At 43.2% G+C, this 13,790-nt stretch overlaps 1 protein-coding gene across 1 annotated transcript in view; it reads left to right on the top strand.

Annotated features, from left to right (window-relative positions):
* The first annotated feature begins 2,792 nt into the window (after nt 1–2,792).
* The window catches only part of LOC125450718 (heat shock 70 kDa protein 4L-like), a 53,991-nt gene continuing 42,993 nt past the window's right edge, over nt 2,793–13,790 (top strand). Inside the window, exons 1-4 of the mRNA XM_048526791.2 lie at nt 2,793–3,080; nt 9,009–9,066; nt 10,803–10,943; nt 11,489–11,611. Of these exons, the coding sequence (XP_048382748.2) occupies nt 2,974–3,080; nt 9,009–9,066; nt 10,803–10,943; nt 11,489–11,611 (429 nt within the window). The 5' untranslated portion in view covers nt 2,793–2,973. The remainder of the gene's footprint in view (nt 3,081–9,008; nt 9,067–10,802; nt 10,944–11,488; nt 11,612–13,790) is intronic.

The raw sequence follows: 13,790 nt of genomic DNA, 5'->3' as shown, positions 1-13,790 counted from the left end.
GCCACCTATCCTGTATTTCATGGGATTATCCCACAACTTTTCAATCTGTCCTGCATCCTGTGCATCATCTTCCCAAAATGCTATTTGTCATGTAATTCTTTGTATTGCTGGACATGGTCAGTATACTCAGGCACAATGACCTGCAGAAAAAGGTGGATTGGCTGGTCTGCACTATACTTCCATTGTACCTCAAAATAATGTATGAGAGGAGTGGTGAGTGCAATGGAGCTGGTGTCTCTGGTGCAGATCCAGCTGTGTTCAGCAGGCTGGGGAAGATGTTCCGGCATCCGATAGACATGAGTCTCAAGTAGCCCCGAGGATGAAGTCTAAAAAGCTAAATGGGGAAGGTGTCCCCCCAGGGTGTCAGACAGGCCTGGGGTGGGTGAGAGGAACTGTTGATTATATTGGGGTTATGGATTTGGAAGAGGAGAAATTGTGTAGGGAAAAGGGAGAGGGGAAGGGTGGCTCCTGATCAAGTAAGCACGTGAGCTGTTGTGAAGTGGGGTTGATGAGTATGTCTGTGGTTGGGAATTAGGTGGAGATGTGTGTCTGTTTGTTGGAGAGCAGTGTGGATTGCCTGGGGAGTAGTGTGGAGCTTTAAGGGTGTGACATGTACAAAGCTTTGATAGGGCAAAGAAGGCACACCATAATATGTTGAATGTTGCAAAGAGCAACATTCTGTGCTGCCAGAATCCTTTTGGGCCTTCTTGACCCTTCTAATGCACATGCACACTCATAGTTCGCCCCTCAGCCTCCTGCAGTTCTGGTCTGACTAACAATCCGTTCTATTTTATTTCCTCAAAACTGGCAATGCTCATGGATTGAGTAGAAGTGTACTCTGCATCACACTTTTCTTTACTGTATTTCATGCAGCGCCATCCAGTCTGTCACATCTTCTTGTATGATTGTTAATTTTCTTAACTTTTCAGTTAGAGAGGACAAATATTTTCACTAATGAAAGAGGCAGTTTTGGCTGAGGCGTGGTAATGAGGGTGACTAATTGATAAGGAAGTGGGAGAGTTGTCCAATGTCATTAATGATGAAATGAATACAGTAGTACCTGCATGTCCCAAGCTACGCCTATCTCTTTGTAGGTTACATGGAACAATCCCTCTTCCATACGTACACTGGCCCTAAACTCCACCTTTTCCTCCGTTACATTGAAGACTGTATTGGCGCCACCTCGTGCTCCCACAAGGAGCTCGAACAATTCATCCACTTCACCAACGCCTTCCACCCCAACCTTAAGTTCACCTGGACCATCTTTAATAACTGTCTCTCCTTCCTGGACCTCTCTGTCTCCATCTCCAGCAACCACCTCGAAACTGATATCCATTTCAAGCACACCAACTCCCACAGCTACCTAGAATACACCTCCTTCCACCTAGCTTCCAGCAAAAATACCATCCCCTATTCCCAATTCCTTCGCCTCTGCTGCTTTGCTCCCATTATGAGGCATTTCACTCATGTACATCTCAAATGTCCTTGTTTTTCAAGGACCGCAATCTCTCCCCCTCTGTGGTGCAGGATGCCCTCAACCGTGTCTCCCCCATTTCCCATAACCCATCCCTCACACCCCCTCCCCACAATAACAACCAAAACAGAATCCCCGTCATCCTCACATACCACCCCACCAACCTCCAGATCCAACATATCATCTTCTGACACTTCCACCGTCTGCAGTCCGACCCCACCACCAAAGACATTTTTCCCTCCCCAACCTTATCTGCTTTCCAGAGGGACCACTCTCTTCATGACTCCTTTGTCCACTCCACATTCCCCTCCAGCCCCACTACACCCAGCACTTTTCCTTGCAAGCACAGTAAATGCTATACCTGCCCCTCCACCTCCCCCTCACACCCATTACAGGCCTCAAGAAGACTTTCCACATCAAGCATGTGTTCACCTGCACATCTGCAAATGTGGTATACTGCATTCGCTATTCCTGTTGTGGCCTCCTCTACATCAGGGAAATCAAGCGGAGGCTCAGGGACCACTTTGCAGAACACCCATGTTCGGTTCTCACTAAACAACTGCACCTCCCAGTTGCAAACCATTTCAACTTAGCCTCCCATTCCTCAGATGATACGTCCAGCCTGGGCCTCCTGCAGTGCCACAACAATGCTACCCAAAGGTTGCAGGAACAGCACCTCATATTCCGCTTGGCAACCCTGCCCCCCAATGGCATCAAAGTGGACTTCACAAACTTCAAAATCTCCTCTCTGCCTACCACATCCCAAAACCAGCCCAGCTCGTCCCTCCCTCCCTAACCTGTCCTCCCTCCCTCCCTAACCTGTCCTCCCTCTCACCTCAAGCCCCACCCCCATTTCCTACCTACTAACCTCATCCCGCCCCCTTGACCTGTCCATCTTCCCTGGACTGACCTATCTCCTCCATACCTCCCCTTTACTGGCTCCATCCCCATCTCTTTGATTGGTTTGTCTCCTCCCCACCTATCTTCTCCTTTATTCATCTCCTATCCGCCTCTCCCCCTCCCTAATTATTTCAGAACCCTCTTCCCCTCCCCCATTTCTAAAGAAGGGTCTAGGCCCGAAACGTCAGCTTTCCTACTCCTCTGATGCTGCTTGGCCTGCTGTGTTCATCCAGCTGTACTCCTTGTTATCTCAGTACATGAGCCCCAACGCCTTCCCTACTCTTTGTGACGCATCAGGCGCTAACGCCTCACATTTGATTGACAGGTTCTATAAACTCCACCTCCCTCGCTACGCGATCGTCCAGTGACCAATCAGTGCGACCAGTGGGCGGGGCCTGAATGACGCTGTGCGTCAGAACTGCGGTGTTCTGGAGCTTTCTACCGGCCGGTTGCTGAGGAGGGAGGTTGTGTCCGATTGCTGTTAAGCTGAACGTGGTATTAAATTGGCGGCCTTGAGTCACTGTTCGCGCGTTCCGTGGTGTCTTTTCTTAAGCGTATAACGCCGTGCGCTGTGTGTCAGTGAAAGTGGAGTGGCCGTCATGTCGGTGGTCGGCTTTGATGTGGGTTTCCAGAACTGCTACATCGCGGTGGCGAGGAGCGGCGGTATCGAAACCATCGCCAATGAGTATAGCGACAGGTGTACCCCGTGAGTATCGGCTTCCTGGAGGCAGACCGGGATGGGGTGGCGGTGGTGTGTTGTCAGTGTTGATGGGGTCGGGAGGTTGGGTTAGTCCCCTCGAAGATGTGGGGGTCTTGATCGAGGCATGGGAGGTGTACGCTGTCTGCCGCCTCGGCAACATGCTGAGAGACTAGGCCTATTTCCCCACCCAGGGCATCTGCACCGGGATACTTTTGCTGATGATGGAGAGGCTGGAGGTAGGATTTTATCCTTTTTTTGGGGGGGGGAGGGGGATGGAGTTGTGTCTGGTTATAGGAATGTTTCTTTCTCTCCTCTCCTCCCCCCCCCCCAAAAAAAAAACTACGGAGGAGAAGGGGAAACGGCCGCTCTGAACCCGCTTCAGGAAATGAACCAGGTGTACGACTGACTCGGATTCCTTTACAGCCCCCCAGCCCCAGTTCTACTGCCTCCTCTAATTTCCAGGGAGATAAAAGCTCCCTTTATTAGTTTACTTGGTTCCGGGCGAATCTAGCCTCACCGGGTGCTGAGTTTCACGTTAGATAGGTTGGATGCGAGTCTGACTTTAAGACCCCGGGATGACTTTCATTCAATCGGGCAGCCACCTTGCGGTGATCTCGAAATGGCACGCTGGAACATCCTTCACCCGCTGTTCCAACACGTTTCTTACTTAGGTTGATCTTTTGAGTGCGATTTGCAAACACTTTTTTTAAATGCTGCGTTTGAATGAGGTTTTATCCCTTCCGCTAAACGGATACTGCACGCAGTTCCCGTTTCCTGAGGTTACGGACCCTACTGTAATTCCCTCTCACCGTCCTTGTTACCTTATCCATTTTGAACATAGTTTTTTAATTGCTGATTGTTCAACGTAGACTCGAGCGATCCGTTCATGATCGAATCTTCTTCATAACTATTTATTTGTACGTATTGGGAACTCGGGTATTAAAATGCTCACAGGAGGATAGTTGGCAATTATCAGAATTGTTCTACTTGAATGAACCTTTTTATAAGAGTATGCAGCTTGTGTATATTATCTTGTCAGAGTTATGACTGGAAGATAGAAGCATTTCCATTGAGATGCCCAGTCCTGTTCTAACATTCAGTGAACCCATCATCTGTATTGTGAATTACGTGTTCAGTATCTCTTTTTTTTTTACTGTTCCCTAAATCAAAGAAATCTGTTTTTAATTTCAATCGTTGTAGCCTTTGGGGCACAAATCCCTAATTTTCTTTTTACCGTAATGTTTTAATAGCTTTCTCCAAGATTATGCTTGTTTATTCGGGATTTTCCACCAGAGGGCATAGTTCCTCAATCCTGGCAATCAAATACTACTGAGATAATGGGAACTGCAGATGCTGGCGAATCCAAGATAATAAAATGTGAGGCTGGATGAACACAGCAGGCCAAGCAGCATCTCGGGAGCACAAAAGCTGACGTTTCGGGCCTAGACCCTTCATCAGAGAGGGGGATGGGGTGAGGGTTCTGGAATAAATAGGGAGAGAGGGGGAGGCGGACCGAAGATGGAGAGAAAAGAAGATAGGTGGGGAGGTAGGGAGGGATAGGTCCGTCCAGGGAAGACGGACAGGTCAAGGAGGTGGGATGAGGTTAGTAGGTAGATGGGGGTGCGGCTTGGGGTGGGAGGAAGGGATGGGTGAGAGGAAGAACAGGTTAGGGAGGCAGAGACAGGTTGGACTGGTTTTGGGATGCAGTGGGTGGAGGGGAAGAGCTGGGGTGCTTGTGTGGTGCAGTGGGGGGAGGGGACGAACTGGGCTGGTTTCGGGATGCAGTTGGGGAAGGGGAGATTTTGAAACTGGTGAAGTCCACATTGATACCATTAGGCTGCAGGGTTCCCAGGCGGAATATGAGTTGCTGTTCCTGCAACCTACGGGTGGCATCATTGTGGCACTGCAGGAGGCCCATGATGGTACCCCGCTTTGCAGAACACCTCCGCTCAGTTCGCAACAAACAACTGCACCTCCCAGTCGCAAACCATTTCCACTCCCCCTCCCATTCTTTAGATGACATGTCCATCATGGGCCTCCTGCAGTGCCACAATCCTGCAACCTATGGGTGGCATCATTGTGGCACTGCAGGAGGCCCATGATGGACATGTCATCTAAAGAATGGGAGGGGGAGTGGAAATGGTTTGCGACTGGGAGGTGCAGTTGTTTGTTGCGAGCTGAGCGGAGGTGTTCTGCAAAGCGGGGTACCATCATGGGCCTCCTGCAGTGCCACAATGATGCCACCCGTAGGTTGCAGGAACAGCAACTCATATTCCGCCTGGGAACCCTGCAGCCTAATGGTATCAATGTGGACTTCACCAGTTTCAAAATCTCCCCTTCCCCAACTGCATCCCTAAACCAGCCCAGTTCATCCCCTCCCCCCACTGCACCACACAATCACCCCAGCTCTTCCCCTCCACCCACTGCATCCCAAAACCAGTCCAACCTGTCTCTGCCTCCCTAACCTGTTCTTCCTCTCACCCATCCCTTCCTCCCACCCCAAGCCGCACCCCCATTTACCTACTAACCTCATCCCACCTCCTTGACCTGTCCGTCTTCCCTGGACTGACCTATCCCCTCCCTACCTCCCCGCCTGTGCTCTCCTCTCCACCTATCTTCTTTTCTCTCCATCTTCGGTCCGCCTCCCCCTCTCTCCCTATTTATTCCAGAACCCTCACCCCATCCCCCTCTCTGATGAAGGGTCTAGGCCCGAAACGTCAGCTTTTGTGCTCCTGAGATGCTGCTTGGCCTGCTGTGTTCATCCAGCCTCACATTTTATTATCTATAATCAAATACTACTATTTGTTCATTTTTAGCACCTCAGTTTGATCAGTTGTTGAAGCCAGGCATATTCAACCTGTCATCCTCACTTAACCATTAGACTTGGGGGAAAAATGGAAAGATTGGCGCTAGGCTGATGGCTAGTGAGAGAGAGTAAAACTAGTGGACAGGGTCCACTTGAACAAAGTGTGAAGCTGGATGAACACAGCAGGCCAAGCAGCATCTCAGGAGCACAAAACCTGATGTTTCAGGCCTAGACCCTTCATCAGAGCACTGGACAGAGTCCAGTGTCATGTCACCTATCCTCTTTACATTCAGAGAAACAATGCCATACTGCAGTTATATAAAGCATTGGTTTGGTCCGATCTGGAGAATTGCATTCAGTTCTGGTCTTACATCTTGTGGGATATATGTTGGCCTTGAAGAGCAGTACTGGGGTTAAAATGATCTAATAATTGCAATTTGGTAGACCAGGTTTGCATTTTAGTTTTAATTTAGGGGGTGAGCTGATGGGGTTTTTAAGCTTTATTAAAAAATTGATGTAGGGGAATTATACTAGTGCATACAAGCAATCTCTAAATTTAAGATTAGACTGTTACAAGAGTGATGTCAGTCCCAGCTTGTATGAAAGGTAATCAAGAACATGATACAAAGCTCATCAACTGAGAAATTTGACTCATCAAATTTTTAATTCCTATGTGTTATTGACATTTTGTATTGGATCAATACATATTAAGGAATCATGTCCACGTTTAAGGTTGTTTCTCCTCAGAGTTTCACTTTTGAAGCTTTATAATGACTTGCAATATTGCTTTCATAATAGTGGACAAGTTTAAGAAATAACTTTGCAGTGTGGAAAATTGTGAATACTTTTGATCATAGGTTTGAGATTTTTCCATTCAGATAGCTGATTTCAATTTTAAAAAATACTGTGAAGGGCATACAGTTCTTCAGTTTTAAAATCTTCTAAAATGGAAAATTTCACTTAAATGAGTAGATACCTCTAAATTTGAATCCAGTACAGAATGCTGTTGCCTCCCAGATGGAAGAGCAGGGAAATTTGATTGAGAAGCTTCTATCTTATGAATTTTACATATTAGATTTTATAGGCAAGTACTTCTGGCTATAGTGAGAGGTGAATTGGGCTAGGATTGGAAAAGAAAGGCACCAAAGGGTGGGCAGTTAATGAGATATCTTTGGGATGATTGTTTTTCAAACTAAGCTTGTGATGCCTTGCAGAGAGAAATCCTCCATGATACTGGGCACCTTTTTTAATCAAAATATAGTAAGATCAGCCCTCTTTCTTTCTGCAAAGATGCTGCCTAATCCTCTTTTCTCCTCCAACCACCGCACCCCCCCCCACCCCCACCCCTGCCAATGCCTGACCCCTGCTGCCCAGTATTTTCTGATTTTATTCCAATTGGTAGAATTTTTCCCCCAAATTCCAGACTTTAACTTTTCCCCACCATTGACATTGGATTGGCCAAACTGTCTTGCGGGCCCTTCTTTATCCCCTTGAGTAGGTTACAGTCCACCAGGCCTCTGATAGCTCTTGCATGCCCAAGGAGGTTTAAAAGACTATAGTCTAAACTTCTGTGTTTTCATTCCTGCTCCCCCGGTGTCCTATTTTGGACCATTTTCTACTTTTGAATACTGCCAGCTACTTAAATGTCTCAATTTTTATCTTTATATCTTTTACACTTTCTTGTCTTTTTATTATTTGTGTGACATTGCCAAGTATCTGTAACTGGTTGTAGTTTCTAATAAAAAAAGTCACCTGGATTACAAAATGAAAAAGGAGGCAAAGTTCAAAGCCAGTACCCAAGATGCAGTTTTGTTAGCTCCCCTACAGAATAGAAAACATGGGCTATCATGTTGTGCCTTTGACCCGTGTTTACATCTTAAAGTTCCTCGCTCCTGAAATGACTTTTCAAAATTACCATTTTCATCTTCAGTTTATACTAATAAACAAAATATCTCCTGAGATTGCTTTTGATCTCTAATCAATGTAGCGCTTGATAGGAAATTTCATTCTTTTGATCTTGATATCCCTAATTGCTTTGTACTTAATAGAGCAGTTTGAACTTCATTTAATATTATGTAGGGTATTTGAACAGCCGTTTCATAAAATCAAATTAGATAAGTGACCAGAGCGTTTGTGATATGGGTTGAAGGCATTGGGAAAATTCCTCCTGTTTATGTACTAATTAAGAAATCTTTCAAGGTCATCTGTTACACAAGACTTGATTGAACACTTATGAAAGACTGAAACATCAACATTGCTTCCATGCTGCACCAAAGTGTAATGTTAGTTTAGGACCCATCATCTTGAGTTCTGAAGAATAGTCACATAGCCCAAAATGATAACTGCTTCCTCTCCACAGTTTCTGTCAGACCTGCTGAGTTTTTCTGGCTATTTCTGTTTTTGTTTTAACAAAGCAGCAGGGTGGCTGAGGGGTTAGCACTGCCTCACAGTGCCAGGTCTGATTGACCCTTGGCTGACTGTGTGGAGCTCACACATTTTCACCACCACCTCATCATACTTACGGGTTTTCTCTGTGAGCTCCAGTATCCCCCTCAACCCAAAGATGTGCAGACTAGGTGAGTTAGCCATGGTAGATATGGAGATAGGATGGATGACTGGATCTGCATATGGCTGGAATGCTCTTTGGAGTGTTGGTGCAGACTTGATGGGCTGGATGACCTCTTTCCACACTGTGTAGGGATTCTATGCTTTTTGTTTTGTACTTCTTGCCAGCCAGACTTCTTAGGGGCGACATGGTGGCTCGCACTGCTGCCTTACAGAACCAGAGTCCTGGGTTCAGTTCCAGCCTCTGGTAACTTGGTGTGGAGTTTGTACTTTCTACTTACGTCTGTGTGGGGTTTTCACAGGGTGCTTCAATTTCTTCCCACAACCCAAAAATATGCTGGTTAGGTGGCTTGGCGATGCTGAATTGCTTTGTAGTGCTTAGGAATGTGCAGGCTGGTGCAGAACCTGTTTAACATCAGAATAAATCATTTTCATTTGTATCTTCAGCTGTAAGGAAGACATTTTGCTATTCACATTATTGATGTTCCCAACCATGTGTTGTCATCTTTACGTCCAGAATAACGCAGTAGCTTAGTGAATGCTGGACTTTTTTTTTTCTTCAGGGCTTGTATCTCTCTGGGACCCAAAAATCGGGCAATTGGAGCTGCTGCCAAAACCCAGGTACAGTAACATTGAATTCCACAGAGTAGATAGTACATGATCTATACATCTCAGTTGTAAATGCACAGAATGATGATTTTTTTCTTTTTTTTTACCTTTGGTAGAATTGAACTAAAATCTTTTGGTAGTCCAGCATGTCACTTAATAAACTTGAGTCTTGGAAGTAAATTTCTGGTCTGCTTGTGTGTACCTATTCCTAGATGTTACTTAATGGAAAGCTTCAAGGACTGTATTGAATTTGAGATCAAAGTCACAAATATTGATTAGTTGGAAATATTAATTCCCAGTATGCTTCATAATCTCAATGAATGGTTTTGGAAACCAATGCAGGACAGTCTGGCAAAACTCTTGCACCCACAGTTCCCAACAAATAAACCATAAATCTGACAGTACAACTTCGAATTGGGAAGCTTTCACATCTTCTGAGGCTTTAGAGGCAATTGCAACAGGGTTAGGGTTAGTTCTTGAGTTACAGCTCTTCAAATACATCTTTGTTAATATGTCTACCTCAGCTATTCTTTCAGACAATGAGTTCCAGACTGTTACCACCTTCCAGATGAAAGTATTTCTGTTCCATTTTTCCTCCAGTTCTTTGGCATTATCCTAAATTTATATACGCTCCTGGTTATTGACCTTTCTGCTAAGGGAACTATGCTGTTCCATTCTATCAAGGCCCTTCATAATTTTATATACCTTTAACATTTCATCAGCCTCCTTCAAAACAAGAGCCCCAACAAACCAATCTTTGAACGTAGTTACGTTCCTCCATTCCTAAAAGTCAGATATTTCATAGTATTTCTTAATTACAATGTTTGCATTATACTTTGCCTCTCTTTTTAGGAGAGTAGCATGCCAAAGCCATTTGTGTCCAAAACCTCTCACGTGGGTACCTTTGATCTCAACTCAGCTATATTCCTTCATTATCCTCCTTCTGTGTAGTTGTGAAATATTATTTTCCTTGATTCTTAACTATTTGTCAATATTGTTTCTCATCTTTTTGATCATTCATTCATTTTCTGGATTTCACCCCTGACTTTTCTAGGCATTCCAACGTATTAAGTTTTCATTATCTAATGCATTTTTTTTTTGTTTTTGCCTTATTCTGCACTGTTCTTTGACATCAAGTGGGGTCTAGATTCGGGAGTCCTACCTTCCTTTATTAGAAAACAAAGATCTTGCACTGAGACAACAAAACTGCTGATGCTGGAACCCCAGGTCAGACAGATAGGAGGCTAGAAGAACACAGCAAGCCAGGCAGCATCTGGAGGAAAGGAACAGTCGGTGTTCTAGGTATAATTATAAACCATATAATTATACCTAAAACATTGACTGCTTCTTTCCTCCAAATGCTGCCTGGTTTGCTGTGTTCTTCTAGCCTCCTATCTGTCTGTTTATTTTGCATTCATTGTCCTCTTTGCTTCTGACTGCCTTGACACTGATTTACTTTCAAGTAGATGTCTCAATTTGAATAAATCGCATCTCTTTGAATCTATACTCCTGATCCATTTTCATTTTTTAATCTATGCCTGTGATGAACCTAATAGAATTATAATAACAAAGTGCTCCCCTACTGAACCACCTGTCCACTATAGAATGTATTACTCTTCTTGTGCTGATGATTATCTCTTTAAGCTGTATTGTGACTGATCCTTTTTAATACTTTTCTGCAAACCTGTAACCAGAAATGTTTTATATAGTACATTGTTTGACAATAATTGTAATGTTTTTTCACTCAGATTGTGACCAATGCAAAGAATACCATACAAGGCTTTAAACGAATGCATGGAAGGCTTTTTGATGATCCATTTGTGCAAGCAGAAAAAAGCAAACTTTTGTATGAGCTTCAAAAGATGCCCAGTGATAGCGTTGGAATCAAAGTAAGTTGTATTTTTAGTGGAAATCCACGACTTTGATTATAAGGATTTCTGAAGTGTATTGCTGGTGTTAGTTGATTTTCAAATCCAATAGCAAGGGATGATGCACCCCCCCCCCGCCCCCCGCCAATTTGTCATTTGTGAATGAAGGAATTCTGTATTAAAATGTTGTTGATATTTAGTGAATGTCCCAAGGGCTTTCCAAATAGTTAACTTTTGAGGTGTAGATATTTGTTGGTTGGAATTTTTTTCCTGCCCTTATTGTAACAAATTCTCAAAGCTAAGGATGTTTACTCACTTGTTTATCTGGTCTTTAGTGAATGTTATAATCTTGTTTAGAACACGTGGAGATAGTGACTTTAAAATCTGCACTGAATGTTCAATTTAACTAAACTTTGTAAATTCATACTGTAGCTAACTCAACAGCCAAACAAAATATTGACTATCTTCCTGTCTAAAATGTAGTAATTAAAAAGTAATCTAATAAAATAGTTCTGCTCTCCGCAGTTATTTGAAAAGCTAAGTGATGCAACTTCATTTTCTTACAGGTGCATTACATGAATGAAGAAAGAACTTTTGCAATTGAACAAATTACAGGGATGTTACTGACTAAACTCAAAGAGACTTCAGAAAATGCTCTGAAGAAGCCAGTGACAGACTGTGTAATTTCGGTAGGTTGGATTGAAGCCAGCAAAATCTCAAAACTATCCTAGATTTAGTTTATAAAGATTGTACCAGCAGTCAACTGCCAGGAAATTATTTGCCCGCTGGATGGTAGTGAATAATTCTTCTTCAGAAGTAGCTTCCTCGGGGACATCTTTTTGTAAAGAACTGTTGCCTTAATCTAACTACTTGTGATGATGAGCATTTTGACTTTATTCCAAGATGAAATTCAAGAAATTCTGTACTTTGCTGTTGTGCACTGTACATAGTTAAGGAAAAATGTTGGGTACCTCTCAAGTATTGTCTTCATTCTTTTGAAGGTATGTTGATTAACAAGCTTTTCGTATTTCCTGTCAAAGTTTTGAAGTGCAATCCCAGACCAATTTATTGAATATAAAATGGGTTAACAGGTCAAATTAATCATTGCTATTCCAAAGATGTTACGGTCTAAATTGCATTTTATTCTGTAAATGGGCCAGTTGTATGCTCAAGAATTAGTAAATTTGTAACTACAAGAATGTACTGAGTACAAAATTGATTCTGCTTTTTAAAAGTATATTAGCACGCATATATAGTATTTGAATAGCAATCTGAAGTTGAGTTTAATCTTATCATGGCTGATTTGAAAATTTGTGTACTAGCATAAGAAGCTTTCCTTTTAAAATTGCTCAACGTGTTCACCCCTAATGGGGTGCTGGATCATAGAATGTTATGGGATCTTGCTGCTCCTGAATCAGCATAATGGTGAAACTTCTAGTGACCTTCATACATTTAGGGCAAATAAAAGGCTGTTCTTAACGATTCAAATGTCAAGTTTATGCATAAAGCTCCAATGACTGTCAGAATTGTCTACCTTTGGATGAGAATGAATGGAGTAAGAGCAGCATAAGTCATTTGGCCCTCTCTCTCACCAGTTCCATAATTCTAAATGATTATGGACAGTCCGTTTCAAATATCCTTTCTCTTTCTTTCCCTTACTGTCCCCAGAACCCTTGATTTCCTTAATATTTGAAAATTGTGCTTTAATATACTTTACTGAGCAGCCACATTTCTGTGGTAAAGAATTCCAAATGTCCACAACCCTGTTGGGGGGGGGGGGGGGGGGGCAGAAAAAAATTCTCCTTGTTTCAGCATACAAGGCCAACTCTTTGTTCAGACAGTGACCCTACATTCAACTTTACACAGTTGAGACAGCATCCTGCCAGCACCTAACTTGTCCAGGCCTTTCAAGAACTTGGGTTCACTTCAAAGAGATCAAAATTAAACATAACGTAGTAAGACTTCTTTACTCCTGTACTCCAAATCTCTTGTAATAAAAATGTGTGTCCTATTTGCATTTCAAACTGCTTGTAATACCTGCATGATGATAGTCTGGTTCCTGTACAAAGGTGTCCAAATTTCTCCCAATGCCAACAGTTCCCTTTCTCATCAGAATGTTTGTTTATTTTTTTTCTTACCCAAGTGTCTCACTTGCAATTCTCCTTGTATTCATCTACCATCATCTTGCTCACATGCTTAATCTGTAAATTATTTTATAATCCCCTTTGCATCATCTTCGAGCTTACTTTCCAACCTAATTTCAGTATTTTTGTTAAGCTTGCATAAATAACCTTCTTCTAAGTTATTGATACAGATGGTGAAGCTTCAAGCACTGATCCTTGCAGTATGCTTGCCAACCAGAAAATATCATATTTATGTCTATTGTCTTCTGTTCTAACAAATTCTCAATCCATGCTAATTTATCATATCCATTCCTGACTTTGACCTTTATGGTTCGCATATACTATACTTTGTTATCATACCAGTGCATTGACCCTGGTTTACCAGAAAGATGCCAGAACAGCAACTGACTTTCTCTAATGAGGCTACCTGCATGTAATTGGTGTTTCCACCAAATCACATCTGATAATCATGCCACTCAGGAAAATAGAGGGGGTTCCTTGAACATCTTTACATAACTGCTGCCAGAGCACACCCTCAGATGAGGCTCAAGTGTTTGCATGTCTCTCTAGCCAGCACTACCAAGTGATTATCTCCCTTTACCACCACCTAACATTTCTACCACTATAAATGCCAATATCCAATCACATTTGGGTCACTCTGCATGGCATTAAGGAATTGCCATGTACACTAGACACAGGCTGTGAATCTTGCTGCCATATTTGGCTGTTGTACTGAATATATGAA

The sequence above is a fragment of the Stegostoma tigrinum genome, chromosome 1 (genome assembly GCF_030684315.1).
Source record: "Stegostoma tigrinum isolate sSteTig4 chromosome 1, sSteTig4.hap1, whole genome shotgun sequence".
In the NCBI taxonomy this organism is placed as follows: Eukaryota; Metazoa; Chordata; class Chondrichthyes; order Orectolobiformes; family Stegostomatidae; genus Stegostoma; species Stegostoma tigrinum.
Note: the sequence above shows the minus strand (reverse complement) of the source record. Positions and strands in the feature narration are given on the sequence as shown.